The 21,478-nt window shown below is 42.6% G+C and overlaps 1 protein-coding gene across 5 annotated transcripts in view; it reads left to right on the forward strand.

The window, feature by feature from the left end:
• Nucleotides 1-21,478, forward strand: part of HMCN1 (hemicentin 1) — a 356,272-nt gene that overhangs the window by 121,155 nt on the left and 213,639 nt on the right. For all 5 annotated transcript variants that reach the window (XM_090048332.1, XM_090048334.1, XM_090048335.1 and 2 more), the window contains exons 10-11: nucleotides 4,046-4,167; nucleotides 12,791-13,066. In XM_090048332.1, the coding sequence (XP_089904458.1) occupies nucleotides 4,046-4,167; nucleotides 12,791-13,066 (398 nt within the window). The remainder of the gene's footprint in view (nucleotides 1-4,045; nucleotides 4,168-12,790; nucleotides 13,067-21,478) is intronic.

Genomic DNA, 21,478 nt, shown 5'->3' on the forward strand with positions numbered 1-21,478 from the left:
GTCTAACCTGTCCAGGTCTGCTTGCAGCTGTTCCCTGCCCTCCGGCGTGTCCACTTCGCCCCATAGCTTAGTGTCATCTGCAAACTTGGACAGAGTACATTTCACCCCCTCGTCCAAGTCGCTGATGAAGACATTAAAGAGTATCGGTCCAAGCACCGAGCCCTGCGGGACCCCACTGCCTACACTCTTCCAGGTCGAAACCGACCCATCCACCACAACTCTCTGGGTGCGACCCTCCAGCCAATTCTCCACCCACCGGACTGTGCAGTCATCCAAGTCACAGCCCCTTAATTTTGTATTGTTGTTTCTGCTTCTCTTGGCATTGACTAAGGTTCCTCTGTGCTATTTCTTGCGCTTTCTGCAGTCGCAGTCGGAACTCCCCCACCACCTGGGGTTGGGATGGGTCAGTCCCAGCTTGCATCCATTCTTTACATATTAGGTCTAATAATACTTGAATTAATTCGAACAGGGCATACCCAGTTGAGGCCTGGGGGGCCTCCCTTATAGCAAAGAATAACGGGGGTAGCATGGCATTCCACACCCAAGGATCCCCCTGTATACATGCCCTGAGCATTCCCTTAAGGGTATGGTTGAGCCATTCCACCAGGCTGTTCATCTGGGGATGATACACCGAGGTACATAGTTCAATCTTCAGCACCGGACAGACCCCCTTTAAAATCTTAGACATAAAATGTTTCCCTTGGTCTGTCAAGATTTCCCAGGGTGTCCCCACCCAGGCAATCTACTGTAGTAATGCTGTTACTATAGCTGGTGTCGTCACGAACCTCAGTGGTATGGCTTTGGGGAACCGAGTGGCATGATCAGTGATTACAAAGATAAATTGGTATCCCGTCCTACTATGTGGGAAAGGCCTAGCTATGTCCAAGGCAATACGGTTGAACGGTCATTCAGTGAGGGCCATGGGTATCAAGGGGGCCCTAGCTGGTTTTGCCCTGCCTCTCTTCTGGCATTCCGGACACTCCACACAAAATGTCTCTGTCATCTTGTATATGCCAGGCCAGAAGACCTTGTGTTTAAGCCTGGCCTCCGTCTTGTCTCTTCTGAGGTGTCCCCCCATGGGCAGGGTGTGGGTGACCCATAGTAAGCCCTCCCAATATCTCTGAGATACCAGGATTTGGGCTTTCTCTCCTCCCTCCTCCAGGTCTTCTATCTTGTAGAGCAGGCCACTCCTTACCTCATAACACGGTGTCTGGGGGGGTCTCGGGGATGCCCAACCTGCTCCCTTATGTTCCTCAAGCTGGGATTTCCATAGGTTTTTGAACAAGGGCTCCTGGCGTTGTTCTTGGTGGAAGTCTCCTTCTCCTATCATCTGATCGATATTCAGGCTTTCTTCCAGGTCCCAGAAGCAGAGGGTCTGGGGCCTCTTTTCATCTCCCTTGGGTATTAACAGTCATTAACTGGCGAATAACCTCTTTCAGGTGTGGCCAATCCAGACCCAGCAGCATAGGACAGGATAACATTTCAGCTAGCCCCACCGGGATCTCTCCCATTCACCCTAACACCAAGAGTTCCACCTTTCTTTGTGTGTATATGTAGACCACACCATACATACATATCATGGAGACCAGAGTTCCAGTGCTACCTAGATGCAGGGGCAGCAAATCACTGCGTACCATTGATTGGGAGGAGCCCGTATCCACCACTGCTGGTATGATTGTGTCACTTATACGAACCTCTACCACGGGCTTGCTCTTCTGGCCTGGACCTCGGTGACGTCCAAAACTTCAATCCATCTTCTCATTGTGCGTCTCAGCCAAGGGACAGGAGCTTTGGGGTGGCCTAGGGCAAAACCAGGATATATGGCCCTTCTCACCACCTTGGTAACAGATCACTTCCCGGTAGCTCCCTGCGTGTCCCTCCCTTCATGTGGCCTCTCCCCGTCTAGGAGGTGCAGTGGTCGAGGGGTGAGGGTGGGGCCTCCAGCTTGGTCCTTCTTGGGCGCCAACCCTTCCCCTTTGGCTGTGGTGTAATCTTCAGCTAGGTGAAGCACCTCTTCCATTGCTTTGGTTGGTGGCACCGGAACCATCCCTGGGAGTTATCTGTGAAGTCTGTCAGAAATTGTTCCAGGACTATCATATTCACTATCTCTTGGGTGGTGTGCACTTCTGGCCATAACCATTGCTCGGCTGGGTCCTGGAGAGCCTGTGCCAGCAACCAAGACCGTCCCCCCTTGGGTCCCTTCTTGGCCCAGAATTTGTGCTGGTATGTCTACGGTGAAATTTCCAGATGATATAAGATCACCGCCTTCACCTTCTAATAGTCCCATGCCTCCACCCTACTGAGGGCGTGGTAGGCAGCCTGGGTTGGTCCAACAAGGAGAGGCCCCAACTTGGCCGCCCAGCTTCCCAGGTCCCATTTTGTGGCTGTCGCTGCCCGCTCAAACCCACTCGTAGGTAGGCTTCTATGTCATCCTCCACTGACATCCAAGGCAGTCCAGAGCCACCCCCTTCTCTTATCAGGGACATATGTTGCGCTTCAGACTTTTCACAGAGATCTTGTTGGCGTGCAAACAGTTGGGTCCTTGCTTCTGTCTCTTGGGTCTGCATCCTCACCATCTCTTCCAGCTGAGCCTGCTGGCCCTGGAGGAGTCTTAACGTGAGGTTATGCACTTGCTGCCAGTCTGTGGGTGCCTGCATATCCATGGCGTCCGTCATGCCCTCCACGTTCCCGGCCAATGCACCAGTTTGTTAGCGTGTCCACGTGAGTTACTGCTTAATCCTCTGCTTCTTGTCTGCCACGACTTTGATCTTATTAAAGAAATGGAGAGGAAAGAGATGTCACCATGATTAGTACCCGCAGAAGGACCATGCTTAGTCAAAATTACAATTCAGGGTGCTTTATTACTCTACCTCCTACAAGTAACCCAGCGGGAGGCAGCAGCTTGTCAGAGGCATTCCTGGGATCAGCCCTGTGCTCCGAAGGGGATCCCTGCCAACTTAATTGAAACAGTAAGTAAGGAGGAGTGTCTTGAGTCCCCACTGCTAATTATCTCGTTAGCGGCTTGTTACAGGCGACACTCGGTCTCTCCTGCCGCACTCTGTGCCGGTGTGCAGAACTGGGCGTTTGTCCACAGTCTCGTCCACGGCTCTCTGTCCCAACTTCCCCCTCTTCTCAAGTTTGGGGTGTTGGGCCCTGTTTCTTCAGGGACTGGGTGGGGGACCTCTACCCCCCTTTGGCTCCCAAGTTGCTTTGCCACGTCCCTGTGTGAAGCCTCGGCTTCTCCCTGCACTGTGGCCCCATTCTCCTTGGACTCACCACCGCTGCCATGTGCTCACGGTATGTAGTGAGGATGGGCTGCAGGTCCTGGATTCCAGAGTCTCTTGGCCTGCATTGGCCCCTTGCATCATGGGACCCTCCTCCAGATCCTCCTTAGTGAGGGTCCATAGCTGCTCCTCTCTTCCCTGGTGGTGCCTGAGGAGACATCCTCGTCCTCATATCCCTAGGCGCCAAGTCCCATTAGCTCTCAGTGGGCGTGGGGCGTCTCCTCTCCCACCAGGCATAATCACCTCCAGCTGCCAGATCTCTCAAGTAACAGGGTTTCAGTCGGGACCTTGTTACAATCTTGATGCAGCCCTGTACTGGTTCCAGTACTGGCTACATATTGGCAATAATGAGATGCTTAGAAGTGTAATAAGTAAAAGCAGATAATAAAGATGTGCACATTCATACTTTCTTTCACTTAAATCAGACCAGTCAGGACCAGTTGGGTGAGAAACAACTAAGACAGCAATTTTTGTTACCCTTTAGGTTTTATTTTTTCAAATGTTTGTGTTGATGTCTCCTGCAAGAATCCATACATATTAAGGCTCAGAAAAACATGATCAATTTGTTTGTTCTTTTTTAAAATAAGTCCTTGAATAAACAACATCCATCTTGAAAACTAGTGCATCTGCTTTTTCTCTGAGAAATATCTGTTAGCCTTATTGAGAGTCTTACTTTTCAGTTAGTAGCAGACTAGGCCCTTTCATGTCTATTTCCTTAGTTCTTTCAAGCAATTACAGAAGTTCTTTATTTTTTCCCCCAGAGAATCCTCTGTTGTGAATTGGGAATTTGCCAAAGTCACTTTGTCCGATGAGGGTTACTATGAATGCGTGGCTGTTAGCAGTGCAGGAACTGGACGTGCTCAGACATTTCTGGATGTGTCAGGTAAGTGTGTGTTGCTTCTCAGCTAGTGTACTACATTGTATAGTGAGTGCTGGGATGCTTAACAGAAAGCAGCAACAATGGGTGATATAAACTGTAATCTTTTAGTGCCAACAAAATATTGTTGTGATATATGTTATGTTAATATGCATTCTTTTGTCACAAATGTCCCATGTGTCTAGGTCCTTAATGGAGGTATTTTCCAGTTCAGCAAAGCATTTAAGCATATCCATGTTTATTCAGTAAAATGTGTGGGCACTGGTGAATTATTCAGTAAAATGTGTAGCCACTGTTGAATTTATTCTACCACTTGCAGCAGTGCAAGGTGCTGCATCTAGGGAGAAGGAACAGCAACACACCTATAGGCTGGGGAACACCCTTCTTGTCAACACAGTGGCAGAAAGGGATCTTGGAGTCATTGTTGACTCCAGGTTGAACATGAGCTGCCAATGCAAGGAAGTGGTCAGTAAGACTAACAGCACCTTGTCGTGCATCTACAGATGCATCACAAGCAGGTCCAAGGAGGTGATCCTTCCCCTCTATGTGGCATTGGTCAGTTCTGGGCGCTGAACTTCAAGAGGGATGTGGCTAGCATTGATAGGGTCAAGAGGAGGACCATTCAGATGGTCAAGGGGCAGTGGGGCAAGCCCTACGAAGAAAGGCTAAAGGGCCTGAACCTGTTCAGCCTCCACAAGAGAAGGCTGAGAGGGGATCTGCTGGCGGTTTACAAACTGACCAGGGGTCACCAGCAGGAATTGGGGGAGGCTCTGTTCCCCCAGGCACCACCTGGGGTTACTAAGAATAATGGCCACAAATTGTTAGAGAGAAGGTTCAGGCTGGACATCAGGAGGCATTACTTTACAGTTAAGGCTGTCAGGCTCTGGAATGGGCTCCCAAGTGAGGTGGTACTCTCCCATACCTTGGGGGTCTTCAAGAGGAGGCTGGACAGATATTTGGCTGGGGTGATATGACCCTGATACCCATTGCTTCCTGGGGCAGGGGATTGGACCTGATGATCTGTTTAGGTCCCTTCCAACCCTAAGTACTATGATACTAAGATACTGTCCCACTGATGTCAGTAGGACAGAGAGAATGGACATATAAATAAGTTATTGCAAGGTGGGATATACAGGTGGGTCATCTGTGCTGTGGTTGTTGCTTATGTGCTTGCTCTTACCCTAAAGTTAACCTGTTCTGTCTTACCATTTGTCACTGGGGCTAAGCTAATATGAGATAGCTTTCATTTACTGTATGCTAGGCAAGCTGGTCAATTGACCAGTGTAATATTATCAACTGAATGGTCAATTGACTGCATATTTCTTGACTGGTCAAGGATTATAGCAATTTTGCAAAAAATCCCTATTTTTAAAATAATTTTCTAGACAGAAATATGATTTTTTGTTGTTTTTTGACACATTTCTTAATGGGGAAAAATGTATCTTTCTGTGTGTTAATTAGACCTATTGGCATTTTTTTTTTCCATTTTTTGATAGATATTTGACCAGGCAATTGACTGAACTTTAGTTGACTGGTCAAATACCCAACACTAATTTATTGTAAAGAAAAAATGTGTATACAAGTAGTTAGAGCAAGGCAGCTACCGTGCTATCAGTTCCCTCCCCCTTCCTCTTCTCCTCCTTTGCCTTGTGCTACTTTCTTCACACATTGAAGTGCTTCATTGAATAGACATGGTCCGCCAAATTTCTTTTGGAAGCACAAATGGAAGTCTTAAACAATCTGCTCTTTTTTTATCTCAAACCTTAGCAATTACACATTGAACTGCCAGCCTGTAAGCACAGTTTGGATAGTTAGCCAGACAATTACAAAGATTTGCACTGGAATTAATTTCCAGTTTTCTTTAAAACATTTTCTTAATTTGTTAGAAATGTACATTTTTCTTCTTACTTCTTGATTCATAATAGGGAATAATTCAGACAAATGAAAAAAAGGGGGGGAAAAAGTGCCTGACCATAGAAATGGCTCCTGGGATGGGGATTTGAGGAATTTTATGACCCATGCCAAACACCGCATGTCTTGCCATGTCATGCATCAGATTCCAGTTGTGCCTTTTTAATATCTCCCAGGGACCCGGAAGAACTAAAAGGTCCTTTTCATCTCTGATTTATAATTTCCATGACTACTTTTTTGGTTAACTAGCATAGCTTATGTAGGCAATACAGTTGTCTTTGTATGGTCCCATATGCAATCAGAGCAAGTCCCTATTTGTTCCCTAGAACTGCAACAATAACAGTTCCTGTTTTTTTCAGGCTGTGGCCTGGAACAGCCAGCTGGTGGGTCAGCGATGGGGGACATTCTCTGTGTTCATTCAGGGCTCAGGCAGTTGGGCACTGCACCTGCACCATTGCTGCAGCTTCTTGCAGCCTCCTGCTCCCCTGACTGTGGTGTGACACTGCTACCAGCCTATGGGGAGCTGTCTTGGGACGGGTGTCTGCAAACTGTATCCACACTGTCACCACTCTCTCCACCACCCTGCTAGAGGCTGCATCTGCATCGTGGAGGGTTGGGAGAAGGAAGGGGAAGCATGGTAGAATGGATACAGTTTACAGAAGTCCAGACCACGCACAGTTCCCCACAAACTGGAAGCTGGCTACACCCAGGCCATAGCAGGGGAGAAGGGGGCTGGAAGATGTGATGGTGGCATGGGCACAACTCCTAAATGGCAGGCCCTGGTGCAGGGGTGGGAAAAGCCCTCTGACACCACCGACATGCCGATCCTGCACTGGACTGGAGTTGGGAGGGTGGGGAAAAGTGGCAGTGACACAGGTGCAGCTGGAAGCTTCTCGCTGCATGGCCCCAGCACACCCACGAGCATGAGCACAGGCAAAGCCCTCCAGTGCCTCAGGCTGAATCCAGTGACTCCATGGGCTGGGGTGGGCCCTATGTTGCTGGCGCCTGCAGTAGGAAGTGTTGACCTTATTTATTCAGTCATGATCCTGACTCAAGCAGGGGGCTTGACTAGATGATCTTGTGAAGTTGTTTCCAGCCATACTTTCCTATGATCCATTCAAGGGACTTTATTTCCCTTACAGGCCGATTTAAAACAAAAGACTCTTGTTCCTGTCTTACATTTATTTTGTCTATGTTCCTGGTGTTCAGATGTATTGAATTCCAGGCAATTATGAAAATCATGAAAGTTAGCAAAAAAGCACGTCCATGTTGCACATTTGAACAAACTGCATTTGATTACAAGTAAGGGAACAGGACAGCAACATAAAGAGAAATGTGGATGCAGGTCGCTAAAGACATGAAAAAATATTGATCCTGGAATGACTTTAATGGGAATGCAGATCTTAACTAAAAACATTTGTTCAAATAAATGAAAACTGTGTTGACAAGGATCAACACATTCATCAAAATTTAGTTTGGATCTAGGATATCTCTAAGATTTTATTTTTGGCAACACTAATGATACTCAGTGGGTGCATCTCCATGTGCAATGCTGGAGCAATAAATTCCGGCACAGTTCACACCAGAGTCAACTGCATCCTATCAAGATGTGCACCAAAGGACCACAGCACTTTGAGCCAGGGCAGAGCAGCTCTGGGCTGGCAGGTGAAATTGGGGGGTCAGCCCCAGGCTCCAGGTGGTGGTGTCGGCAAGAGAGGGGCTGGCTGGGGCATGAGAGTGCTAAAGTATGGCTCTTGTCACCATCTACATGTATGTCTCAGCGCACATAAGTGCTCCACTGTAAGATAGTACTGTCCCTGACAATTACTATCTTCTGGCGGACTTAATTTATTGAGCCCTAATACTGGCGCACATGTAGATGGTATTACTTTACTGCAGAGTTAATTAGTTTACTTTGCAGTAAGGCACACGTATAGATGCACCCAGTGAAGGCAAGACATACAGGTGTCTATATCAGCAAACTGTAAAGAATGCTTTAAACAGAAAGATTGAGGTTATGATTTAGATATGGGGTGTGTATGTGTGTGTGTGTGTGTGCATGTATATATATTTTAGTAAAGGCAAGACATACAGGTGTCTGTATAAGCGAACTGTACTAGCATATATGGGTGTGTGTGTGTATGTGTGTCCCACATCCTGGTACAGTTTGCTAATATGGACATCTGTAATTCTTGCCATCAATGACAACACACACACACACACCATAATCTTTTAATCAAAATCTCAATCATTTTGTTTAAAGTATTTTTGCCCATCTTTCATTCTGTCATCCCAGCTGGGGAAAAACAGGACAAACGCTGTCAGCTCAGTATTTTATTTAATGTGTAAATGCTTTGGAATCCTTTGGAATGAAAGGCACTATTTAGATTAAAAAAATCAAAGGAATTTGAAAGATGTTGGTTATTGGGTTTGTCTAACCATATCACTGTTACTGATTTATCTCCAAATTCATGTCCACTATCAACTGTAATATCAAACAAAAATGATAGACATTAAATGAGAATCCAGGAGAGCTTATTTTATAGATTACAAATGACATGGGAGAACCTTCTGGTCACAAGATGGTAAACAGCTGGGCTTGATATTAGTTCCATATTTCCTACTAAAATCCACACAGTCAGTAGCTTTATTACAGAGTTTAGACTGTTCTTAAAGTCCATTAACTGACTGAAGGATATTAAGGAGGGGTTTTGTTTCCCACCAGCAGCCAGAATCTTAATGCTTCCCAAATGAAAAAGAACTTAGCAAATTGAATTTTGTTGCCTTCATTTAGGAATAACAATTGAATTCAGCCAGAATAACCATTAATCAGGAGATGCACTCAAGCATAAATGAAAAATGTATTAAAGTATTCACAGTCTTCAACAGCAATCTATGCAAGAGATCCAGCAAATGTTCAGCAGATGAAGAGACACAGCACTGAAGTCAATGAGTCCACCTCAGACATTCAAGCAGAGAGCTAGTATCTGTTCAGTAATATGTTCAGGCCAAGTACTAGCAGGCATGTGCTCATATGAAACTTCTGCAGAATAATGTACAACAGAGTAAACTAATCAAAGACTAACATATGTTTGCTTTTTTGTTTATGCAAACTCATGGGAATGAAAACCTGTCACTCCTGTTGGAAACACTGAGGGCTATGCACAGACTGCTCACAATTTTAATCCTAATTCCTTTTTTACATTATTTTAAAGGGGAGATTTTCATAAAACACCGAAGGGGAAAGAAGCCCAGAGTCCATGGTGATTCTGGAAACTTCATCCTGAGGCGGTATAGGCATTTCCATTATTATTTTTTTGAACAGTCTTGACTAAATCTCTCTCAAATTTTTTTCAGGGATTTTATACAAAACTGTGTGGCTCAACCTGAATTGTACTAAAGATGATACTCTTAGTACTTTGTATAATAACATCTTGGACTTCAATTTCCATCTGTTCAAATTTGTATCCAGAACCAGAATTTTTATTTTGCCTGATTTATTTTGCCTGACTCATTATTCATGTAAAGGTGCTTCTACATAGGGAAAAAAAGACTTATGTGTTTTAAATTCAGAACTGCTAACCTGGCTTAGCTTGCTTAGGTTAAAATAACAGTGAAGAGGAACAGGCATTTTAACATGAGCTTGAGTTCAGTCCTATCACCCCTGGCACCTCTGCAGTCAAAGTTGCTAGCACAAGTTAAAATGGTCTTCTGCTATTTTAGGTAGCATTAGCTAACTTTAATTAGTGAACCTGAGTTAAGAATTATTTTCCAGTGTAGATATATGCTAATAGAGCTGGTATCACTAAAAAGTCCAAAGCATTTTCCTTTATGATAAAATGTTAACACCAGTGCTTTGTGAAACTCCATATTGAAAACTACTTTGCCTGCTGAAAACCTTCATTGGTTTTGGTTATGCATGATGACCCTGTTTACCTCTCAAACTGCTGACTGAGAGCATTGAGCACAAACAGCTGTTGCATTTGACTAGTGAGGTGCCAGCATTTTGGTAGCATTATGGTTATATGGGTGGGCAGTCCTGAAACATTTTTTCTCTTATAACGAAAAGGACACAGAATGAAAAACTTTTTGCAGAGAATGAAGAGATTCCTATATGCATCCTTTGCTTTGGGGTCCATAGGGAAGAAGGGCAGTTCATAGATTTGGGATCCATAGGGAAGAAGGGCACTTTTTAGGGCTCTGTTTTTGTGTCTATATTGTTCAACATCTTCATTAATGATGTGGACATTGGAGTCAGAAGCAGACTGGCCAAGTTTGCCGATGATATCAAACTTTGGGGTAAAGCATCCACACCTGAGGGTGATCCAGGCTGACCTGGACAGGCTCAGGAAATGGGCGGATGAGAACATGATGGTGTTTAACACCCAAAAATGCAAGGTTCTCCACCTTGGGAAGAAAAACCTGCAGCATCCTTAGAAGCCTGGCAGTGCTACACTGGCTAGCATTATGGATGAAAGGGACTTGGGGGTCATGATTGACCACAAGATGAACATGAGCCTGCAGTGTGATGCTGTGGCTAGTAAAGCGAGGAAAATGCTAGCTTGCATCCATAGATGCTTCTCAAGCAAATCCCAGGACGTCGTTCTCCCATTGTACTTGGCCTTGGTGAGGTTGCAGCTGGAGTACTGCATCCAGTTTTGGGCTCCACAATTCAAAAAGGATGTGGAGAAGCTTGAGAGAGTCCAGAGAAGAGCCACGCGCATGATCAGAGGTCAGGAAAACAGACCTTACGATGACAGGCTAAGAGATATGGGACTCTTCACCCTGGAAAAGCGCAAGCTCAGGATGATCTGACGGCCACCTATAAGTTTATCAGGTGTGTTCACCAGGATCTGGGGGAATAACTGTTCACCAGAGCACCCCAGAGGATGACTAGGTCGAATAGTTATAAACTCCTGTGAGACCGTTTCAGGCTGGACATAAGGAAGAATTTCTTTACTGTCCAAGCCCCCAAGGTCTGGAACAGCCTACCATCAGAGGTGGTTCAAGCACCTACTTTGAATGCCTTCAAGAGAAAATTGGATGCTTATCTTGCTGGGATCCTGTGATCCCTGCTGACTTCCTGTCCCTGGGGCAGGGGGCTGGACTCGATAATCTTCTGAGGTCCCCTCCAGCCCTAATGCCTATGAAATCTATGAAATCTAGATGTGAATTATTGCTTCCTCTTTGAATGGTACTGTAGGGTTAATGTAAGGAAGGCATTTTTTGAAATCCTTACACATGAATATTTGTAACAAAATAAGTTGAGTTCTCTTGCTCTAAGCAATGTAAATGTAATCTCTTAGAGTATTTTCTGTTTATCCAGCTGACAGACAATATATCACTGATCTTGCATTTTGTCAACTGCTGTGTGAAAGGTACTGGAACCATGTCAACATTCTTCAGCTTCAGAAAGAGCAGATGCTTGTTTGATTTTTTTCCCCCCCTACTATAATTCAATCTTAAAATGTCAAGTAGCTTGTTAGTTTGTACAAGGATTTTAAAGAAAGTTGCAATAAAGATATGTAGTCTGAATGGTGGAGGCTGTGGGTATGATTGACATGTGCACATGATTGGGAATATGGAACAGTCTAATTTGGCAGATATGGCTCTGGACTGGCACTTGGGAGATCTGGATTCCAGTCCTGGTTCTAGGAGTGACTAACTGGGGAAGTCATGTTCTCTGTCTGTGCCTCAGTTTCCTTACTTGTAAAATGGGAATAAAGATACTGAATTTCTTGTAATCCTTTGAACTCTACAAATGAAAAGCTGTTGTTGTATAAGAAGTTTCTCAACAACAGATAGGAGGAAAACTATTTTTCACTAAGCAGCAGGGTTAAGTTTGGCTTTTTTCTTTCTCTTTTCCTTTGCTTTGGTGGTATTTGATGTAGCTAATTATGGGGTATGCAAGTGTGGCTGGCCCCCAGCGCAGGAGGAAATTTTACTCTTTGTGAACACATCAAACTTCCATTTTCTTTGCTTATGTTTCTCCATTTTGATATATACTAATAAGGATTTGGTCCTGCTGATTACAGCTCTCATTTCTGCTAAATCATTCTCCCAGTTTACAAATGCATCACACTTAGGCTTTTAGTTACTGCAGATCTCTATGTCTGTCTTAAAGAACGAGTCCCCACTGAGGGAAAGAAAAAATGGACAGGCAAAAATCCAGTGAAGTCTCTTGTATTTAGTCTAAGTTTCCTTTCCCATATAAATATTACCTCTCATTCATTGATAACTCAACAAGGCCCATTTTGTCTGATTTGAAACATTTGTGGGTTTCAGGATAAATTGCAAAACAAAGAGTTTGCATTCTGTTAAAGGGGGTTGAGAGGAAGAGGCAGAGAAGGGGTCAGACAGAAATCAAGCAGTGACAGATATGGTGGAGAGTGCAGCATAAAATGGGTATGGATCTGAAGAAAGAGATAGTAAAATGTTGAAGGTTTTCAGGGATAACAAACATATGAGCAACACAGTGATCCCAAAAACAGTTGGCATAGGTTTTTCCTTGCCTATAGAGCAGCACTTTGGAGACTTCTTTTGTAGGGCAGCATATCGAAATCTAGAGCCCTATCCATATCCCATTTACTTCAAAGAACTCCCTGATTCTTGGCTTCACTGATGTAAAAGGGAGCTAAATAGTAACTAACTCAATTATATAACTGTTTACAAATGGTTTCTGAGATCTTTCTCTGTTTTTTCCTTCTTTTTCACACAGAGCCCCCGCCTGTCATCCAGGTTCCTAATAATGTCACAGTCATTCCTGGAGAAAGAGCCATATTGACCTGTCTGACATTAAGCACTGTGCGTTACAATCTCACGTGGCACAGAAATGGCAAGGACTTGAAATTTCTGGAGCCCTCTCGAATAAGGATAATGAGCAATCTGTCTTTAGAAGTAAAAACTGTAAAGCTCACTGATGCTGGTGAATACATGTGCATTGCTTTCAATGAAGGTGGATCTTCTGCAGCTTCTGTCTACCTCACAGTGCAAGGTAACAAAGATAATGAATATTAATAATCTTCTGAGACGTACTTATTTTCTTACTATTTCCCATGATTGCTTCTTGATTATGACTTGCCCTTTCTGCACTTTGGGAAAACTTCTGCAGACTGACAGAATGGGGATGTTGGTGTTTTTTTGGCTTGTATTACAGTATCACAGAGAGGCTCCAACTATAATCAGCGACTCATTGTGCTACTTGTTTGTACAAAGCTTGACTTAGCTACCTTCCTGTCCTGTGCCAAGTGTAATTTGGATGCACTAACGAGTGACACCTGTAGTGTCTTTCATTTATATTGGTGTCTCCTAAAGTGCACAAAATAATAGTCAAAAGAGGCATCGATAGACTTCTGTTCTATTGTTCTGTGTGGTATTATCTTTCACTTAGAAAAGAAAAATAACTTGAATAAATAGGATTTTCCCCCCGGTAATAGGGATGTAACTAGGAAAGCTTTCTTATGTAGACAAACGATTCCTTTACTATTCCTATACCAGTAAAGTTATACTGATGTGCCTGGATGACTTTCAAAGACTGATCTGATAGATTTTTAAGGCCAGAACAGGCAGTACATGTTATTACATTTGATCTGTTTTCCCTTTTGTTGGGCCCGATAACTTGCACTTGACTAAAACTTACCTTCCAGAAAGCCACACAGTCTTGACCTAAAGATGCTAAGAAATGGATAATTGACCTCTTTCCTTGTTTCTAAAGGTTAGTCCATCTTCACTGTTAAAAAGAAACACAACCCCTCCCACCCGCCGTAACTCATGTCTGATTTCTAATTTGAATTTGTCTGGCTTCAGTTATTAGCCAGTAGTGGTATTTAGGACTTTTCTAGTAAAAAAAGTGCCTTAGAACCTGGTGGGTTTTTTTCTGTGTAAAGGTACTTATCTGCTATTTCAAGTAACTCCTCAGGCTGTGTTTTTTATAAATCAAACAAAAATGAGCCCTTTTAAGCCTCACTTTGTAATATAATTTCACTAGCTCTGGAATGATATTAGTGGCTTTTCTATAACCTCCCAATTTCCAACACACTTTTATAAACTGGCTGCTAAAACATGAATGCTGTCTTCCACTGTTGCTTTTGTGAATGTCTTCTACAGAGGTAATGTCACCTCTTTGCTCCATCTCTCTGTTCCCCTGTTTGTACTTCCTAAGAATGCGCTTAAGAGCTATCTTCCCCATAACTTTCATATTGTGAGCTTGCATTGAGTTTGTCCATTCTGACTCCAGATCCTTCTCTAAGTCACTCTTCTGAATGAGAATTTTCAGTTCTGTATGCATGGCCTGCCTTCATTGTCCCTAGTTATATAACATTGCATCTGGCTGTATTCATGCACATCGGGTAAGATTCTGTACCACCTGTTTGGTTTCTAAGTGGATTTGGGTGTCATTAGGGAGGAAAATGTCCATCACTAAAAATGATTCTGGGAGAGGGAGCAGTACAGCTGTGCAGTCTGCACTTCCCCGTCTCCCCTGCCCCTTGTGCCTTCTCCAGGCTGGGGTGATCCCAGTCTATGGGAGTGGCAGATGCAGCAGCCATCAGTGCCTTCTTCTGACCAGAATGCACCTGGTCTCAGGAAGATACACATAGGATCTTTTCCCTTGGCTCCTCCTCCTGGTCCCCACGAGCAGTTAAGCTGGGGAAAAGTGTGCAGATGTTCAGTCTCTCAGGAGAAACTCTCAGGAGTGATTTCTATGTGGTTGTTGACAGATTATTTTTTTCCTGAAGTGCCATTTTTGCTCCAGGAGAAAAAGCTTGAATGTCTGCATATTTGGAGAAGGATGACTCTCTTGGTAGAAACTGAACATCTGCACATGGCCTTAACTGAAGATTATTTGACAATACCAAATTACTAAAAAAACCTTGTTGACTGTCAAGTTGAATGGATTAGGTTCCCATCTTTCTATTATCTTGCCGTGAATTGGCTGCTCCATTATTTTGTCTAAAGTTTGATGTTAGTCTAACAGGTCAGTTGCTAACTGGCTAATCCTATTTTCTCCTTTTGAACACTGGCAGAATTCAAGAAGGATGCTAAAAATTGTAGAGGGTTTCAGAGAATAGTCATGAGAATGATTAAAAAAAACTTCCTTGTACTGAGCCATACAGAGTTGAGGGGCTTGATATGTCTAGTTTATCAAGGAGGTAGTTAAGGGGTCATTTGATCCTTAGTCTAGAGGCCAATGGCATAACGAGCTTTCAATCGTGGATCTGAAATGAGACAAATTCATGCTCCAGACCAGGCATGATAAGCCATTGCCACACACCAGGCATTATGGTAGATTCTTTATCACTAGAAATTCTAAAAAGAAGATTGGATTTTTTAACTAAAAATTATGCTCCAGTTCAAACAGGAATTAATTCAGAGAAATCCGATGTCTTGTGTTTTGCAGCAGGTCAGACAATCACAATGGTTGCTTTTGTATTTATAATCTTTTCATTTATACTTTCACAGTTTTCTTGAATTTTCCTTAATGCTAGAAGATTTATTAAATGAACATCAACTATCTCTTTCAGGACTCCCGAGTGCAGGTCCTTTTAAAAACATTTATCCTGTGTAGCTACTGTTTTAATATCCTTAATTCCTAACAGACTGAAAAGTGCTTCATCATCATTATAATAGAAGAGCGCATCATTCTAGTCTTTCCAAATGCATAACAGATAATTTTTAAAAATATTTAATGAATATTTTTGTATTATTAATAATAGTTATTTCCATGTAGTTTATTTATAAAATAACAATAGCAGAAACTAACATCACCATTTCCATCTAATAGTTGTGGTTTCTTTTGCTTTAAAAAAACCAACCTGTCTTAGTTTTGCCAGTCAGAGATATTTTTCCTCATGTCTTTAGCTTTTCTTATGTATTTTCAGTATTTGATAATTTCTAGTTAATATTGCTATCTAGTTCTCTGTTTTTGTCCCCTTTTTTATAAACAGCTTTTGAATTGCTAAATGTTACCTACTGTATATTAACTGGCTTGACCAATGATCTCTCTGTCCCTCTTGACTGTAATCAAGTTATAACAACTGCTTTCTAGGCAGCCTTCAACCTCCAATCAATTAAGTCATCTTTTGTCATTGTAATGAGGTCCACAATTACGTGGTTACCTTGTGCTGGGTGCAGTGCATTTTCTGTTAGAAGATTATTGTCTGTGATTTAGAATGTTTTTCTTGCTGGTCATATTATACCTCCAGCATAGGTCTGAAATCACTCATAGCAAAAAAAATTATCTTCTTACACATTCTAGACAGTTGCTTAAGCAGTAAGCCATCCTTTTCTTTGATTTGATTGGATAATCTGTAACAGATTCCCAGTAGACCCTCTCCCCTACTGAACTGTGGTTAACATTTTGACCCATATACATTACATTCAGGAACCTGTAGTTCTGAACCATCAATAATGCTAAAATAAGTCATGTGTTCTTTACGGCAGAATGCCACCCATACCTCTCTTTAGTATTGTAGTCATACAGTTCATTCCACTAGGTTTGAAATATGCCAGATATAAATCTTTTTTCTTACCAGTGAGAACTTCTAGTTCCACTGCTTAGCAATGATATATAAATAACTGAAAACTCTCCCTTCTTTCACTTTCCTTACCACCTTGACTCAATTTGTTTAGGACATGCTGAGTTTGCATTTGGATCACATTTGATCTTAGCTCCAGCTACTTTCCAGCTGAGAAGATTAGCCATCCCATCCCATGTGATGCAGGCTGCTCTGTTCATAAAAATCCTTCTCCCATTGGCCTAATCTTCCGTGAACCAAATCTTTTAGCTTCTTTTGTATAGCCAGTGGCACACCTTCAGTATTTTTTGTTGCTTTGTCTATTGTCTATTTAGGGATGCTTTATTTCTGTACACTAAAGTGTAAATATTAAGTAATAGTTTTACTGGTATAGTTCAGGACATTCTTCTTCTAGCATGAAAGTTACTTTTTTCAACTTAGCTTAAACTACTTTCAAAATAACATGAGGTAAAGTGAAGAAAGCATATTTATTTTGGCACAAGAGTATCCACACATGGAGCCCATACACATAAGGAGTTGTTACTCTATAACTTCAATGATTTAAATTTTTGCTTAAACTTATACCAGTATAACTTTCCCGGATAGACAAGCTATAAGACAAGCCAGATATTTAAAGTTTTAAGCTCATCAAACAAGCTTTAATTCAAGCACCCACAGCACCATTTTTAAGCGCAGGGATGCTGATATACAAGACATGGTAGTGCTTCAATTAGAGTAGCTCTCAGAGCCTCTCTAATTAAAGTGCTCCCTGCCCCCACCCGGAGCACTTGTAAAAGTGCTTTAAAATGACAGCTCACATGCTGATAATGGATGCTTGCTCAGATGTTACTGATGCTAGTTCATATGTTAATGTTACTATTTTTTTGCTTTTGACCAAAATGTAAAAGAAAGGAGAGGAAGTATATGATGAACTTCCTCAGTACTTACCAAAGTTCAAGAGTGATGGACTAGATGGCATGGCCCCCAAAATGAATTTGATGGGTGGTTGCTAAAAATGTGGGTAAAAGGGAAAGGAGGAAAGAGGATGAGATTGATTTCAGTCTGTTGAAGTACAGCTCAGTTTTGAAGGTTTGGAAAACACTGCTTATGTCTACATTAATCTCTAATTCTCCCATTTATTTACATTATTCTAATAATACTAGACTGTCTGTATTACTAATTCTGCTTCATAGAAATAATGATACTTTCTAACATGTCAATAATAATTAATCCCAAAATTAAGCCCTTTGTGGTTTGGCATGCTGAGGCCTGCACCTTTGCACCTTGGAGCCTTGCCACTAGTCCAACTGGTTTTGGGGCCCATGGCAGCTTCCATGTGTTGTGGTGGAAAAAAATAAATTCTTGTATGTACTGGGATCACACCCAGCCTTGAACTCACAACCTGCTTGTCCAAAACTCAAGTGGTATACCACAATACCAGACTTCAAGAGCAGCCGCTGGTTCATTCCAAGTCCCTTCCTGCTTCATGTCCACACTAACATCCATTGGCTTTCCCACCAACACCCCATATTAAATAATACTAAAAATACTACTACTACTACTACTACTACTACTACTAAAAAGTTTAAACCTGTGACTGATGGCCCTGTGCCCTGCAAGAAGAGGCCATAGGCAGCCGCAAACATCCCCCTTTTCCCTCCTGGCACCATGCATAGCCCAAGAGATACAAGAGAAGCCTCCAGGGCTCCTGGCTTCTTCGTTCTTGGGCCACAACTGTCCCGGCTGCCCAAAATGAAAAAAGAACGAAAGAAGCCATTTTGGCCCCACCAATTTCCCCTTTCTCACAGATACTCTGAGTGCTCTGAATGAATCATGGGCCTAAATCTGGCTGAGGCCTGCACTTTTTCACCCCGGATCCTTGCTACTAGTCCAATTGGTTCTGGGGCCCATGGCAGCTTCTATGTGTTGGGGTGGGGGCGGGAATTCTGACAGGGACCAGGCCTGGGACAGGTACAAGGGTCAAACCCAGCCTTGAGCTCAGAACATGCTGGTCTAGAGCTAACGCGGCACACCACAACACTAGACTTCAAGAGCAGCTCCAGTCATTCCAAGTCTGTTTCAACTGTATGAACACACTAACATACATAGGCTTTCTCACCAACACCCCACATTAAATAATAATTAAATTAAAAAAAAATATATAAACCCTTGGCTGATGGCCCTGTGCCCTGTAAGAAGGGGCCATAGGCAGCCACAAACACCCCCCTTTTCCCTCCCAGCACCGTGCATAGCCCAAGAGACACAACAAAAGCCTCCAAGGCTGCTGGTTTCTTTGTGCTAGAGCCACAACTGTCCCAGTTGCCCCAAAATTCAAAAAGAACAAAAGAGGCCATTTTGGCCCCACCAACTTCCCTTTTCTGAGTGCTCTGAATGAATTACGGGCCTTTTGCACCCCAGAGCCTTGCCACTAGTCCAATTAGTTCTGGGGCCGATGGCAGCTTCCATGTGTCATGGTTGTAAAATGAAAATGTTGCATGCACGAGACCTGGGGCAGGGACAGCTGACATACGCAGCCTCAAAGTCACTATATTTTGGCTCAAAACAGAGCAGACAAACCTCTACGTGAGACAGCAAGGGCAACACTTTAAAGGGGTTCTGCATGACATGCCAAGGTCTGGAGGTTTCCTCCCTAGGGCCTTGCTACTACTCCAATTGGTTCTGTGGTCCAGACCACCCCTTCGTCCCAGGACCACACTCCCATATACACCCTCACCCCACTCCTGCAGCCCCCACACCTATGCACCCCCCTACAACCTGCCTCACATACGCTATCAGCTCACCACAATCCTCTACTCACCCTCCCATGCCCCCCACAGTATACAAGAGTAAGACTTCATTTTAAGCTATCGTGCTATCACCTCTATATACACTACACAGATGCATTTGTTAATGAACATTGTAGATGTTTGATTTTTAGAATTAATTTGGTGTGTTTTTGATTCTGAGATGGCAAAACCTCTTGCTGAAAGGAATATTTCCGAGGGCAAAGGGAGGGGCTTCTGGTGGCAAAGTTCTGGGGTCAGCAGGCAGGACTTCTAGCCCAAAGATGGTGACCAGAGACATGAGAAATTCATATCTGAATACCTTGCCCTGTTATTAGTATAAAATTGGTGATGTTTGTTATATCTAGGATTAACAGTAATCACGTCCAGCTCTGATGCATTTGTGATTTACTTTCCTAATAAGCAGTTTTTGCTGAAAGTGTTTATTTTTTATTGTAGGCTCTGTAAGATTTCAAGTGTATGATTAAAATTCAAATCCCCAAAAGACTAGATGTTGCCCAAATTTGATTTTATTTTGTATGTTTCAAGGTCTGAGTCAGCATTAGCAATGAAGTATTGTCTTAGATTCCTGGCTTTGGCCTTTGTCTCCATAATATGCCTCGTTAGCATATAGAATTTTTGATATTTTTGTCGCTAAGGATCAGTAGAGAAGTTTAGCTAGTCTCAACATTTCTTACATGGGTGTAGCAACAGATTGATAAGAAATGAGGCAAGTACGTGTTTTCATCTTACAAAAATAATGGCCTATTTAAAATAATCAGACAACTAGCTACTGATTGTTTGGCCTACTGATAAACAGTATTCAGGTCAACTTTTTGTACTGGTGAATTTATTTATCTATGCTTATTAAACAGAACAAAAACAAGAAGCCTTTTCTTTCACATTCTAAGTGAAACACTGTAAATTATTTATTTGATGGATTTATAGCTTTTATAGATGTTATGCATGTATAGGTTTTCCTTAGCCTGTTTTTCTGAATACATTGAAGATTAAAATAGTATCTTCTATCTAATGTTTACCATTACAGTTATAAAACTTATGTCATTTGGTTACAAGTACCAAAATTTTGACTAACCTAGGGTTGTGCTTGTTGGTGAATGAGCAGTAGAAAGATCCAAGTAATACCTGATGCAGAAATTCAGTGTGCATACTGCACATACCAATATATCTTTATTGCAGAAAATGCATGTGTCAAATAGGACAACTTTCCCATGTAGCTTTCGCCTTATGAGTGCTGGATTAAAATGCAGTCCTGATGGTGGAGACATTGAGTGTTATATTTCTACCAATGGAATTGCAGTTCCAGGGGGAAAAAAGCCTAAAGGTGTGTCTACATGTTCAATTACTGCACTTTAGGTAATGTGCATTAAATCTAGCATCTTTATGAGGTACTAGAAAACTGCATATTAGCCTATTTTAATGCGCATTAGCTAAAGAACATGGGGCATTTTTACACATGTAACTGTAAAACTGTAACTGTTGCAGCACCAAGCGCTTTGAAAAGCTCCTGACGCTGCAATGCTTGCAGTTGTGTAAGCAACAAAATGCATGTCAGTGCTGAGAAAATGGCGGTGGTGCACTTTTGAACTGAAACACCTCAGAGGTGCTTTAGTTCAAAAGCACACTGCCACCATTTTCTGTGCACAGATGCACATTTCATCGCTTATACAACAGCATGCAGCACAGCGCAGTTTGCCTCACCTCGCGTGTGGATCAGACTCAATTAAATCGAGTCTGCTACGAGGAGGCAGATCTCCATTGAGTCAGGGGAAAAAAAGTATGTGTATAAATGTCCATGTTTTTGTGGGGTGTATTTGGTAGCTGTGTTGGTCTGAGACAAAAAGACATACGAGAAACTAGAACTCTTGGTTCCAAAATGATACCTTTTATTAGACCAACTGGAAAATCGCAAGAAAATTGTAATTTTCTGTAAGCTTTTGGGATCAAAGTGCCTTTTTTAGGCTCTGGGAAAAGTATAGATGGTACAAGATGGTAAAAAGTCCCCATAGGTAAGAACTAAACATTTTTGCATGGTTTTGTGATGCTTTAATGCTCATTAGAATAGGCTAATGCAGGTTAAAGCACATG

Source organism: Crocodylus siamensis, chromosome 5 (genome assembly GCF_052110815.1).
Source record: "Crocodylus siamensis isolate JL-2025a chromosome 5, ASM5211081v1, whole genome shotgun sequence".
NCBI lineage: Eukaryota > Metazoa > Chordata > Crocodylia > Crocodylidae > Crocodylus > Crocodylus siamensis.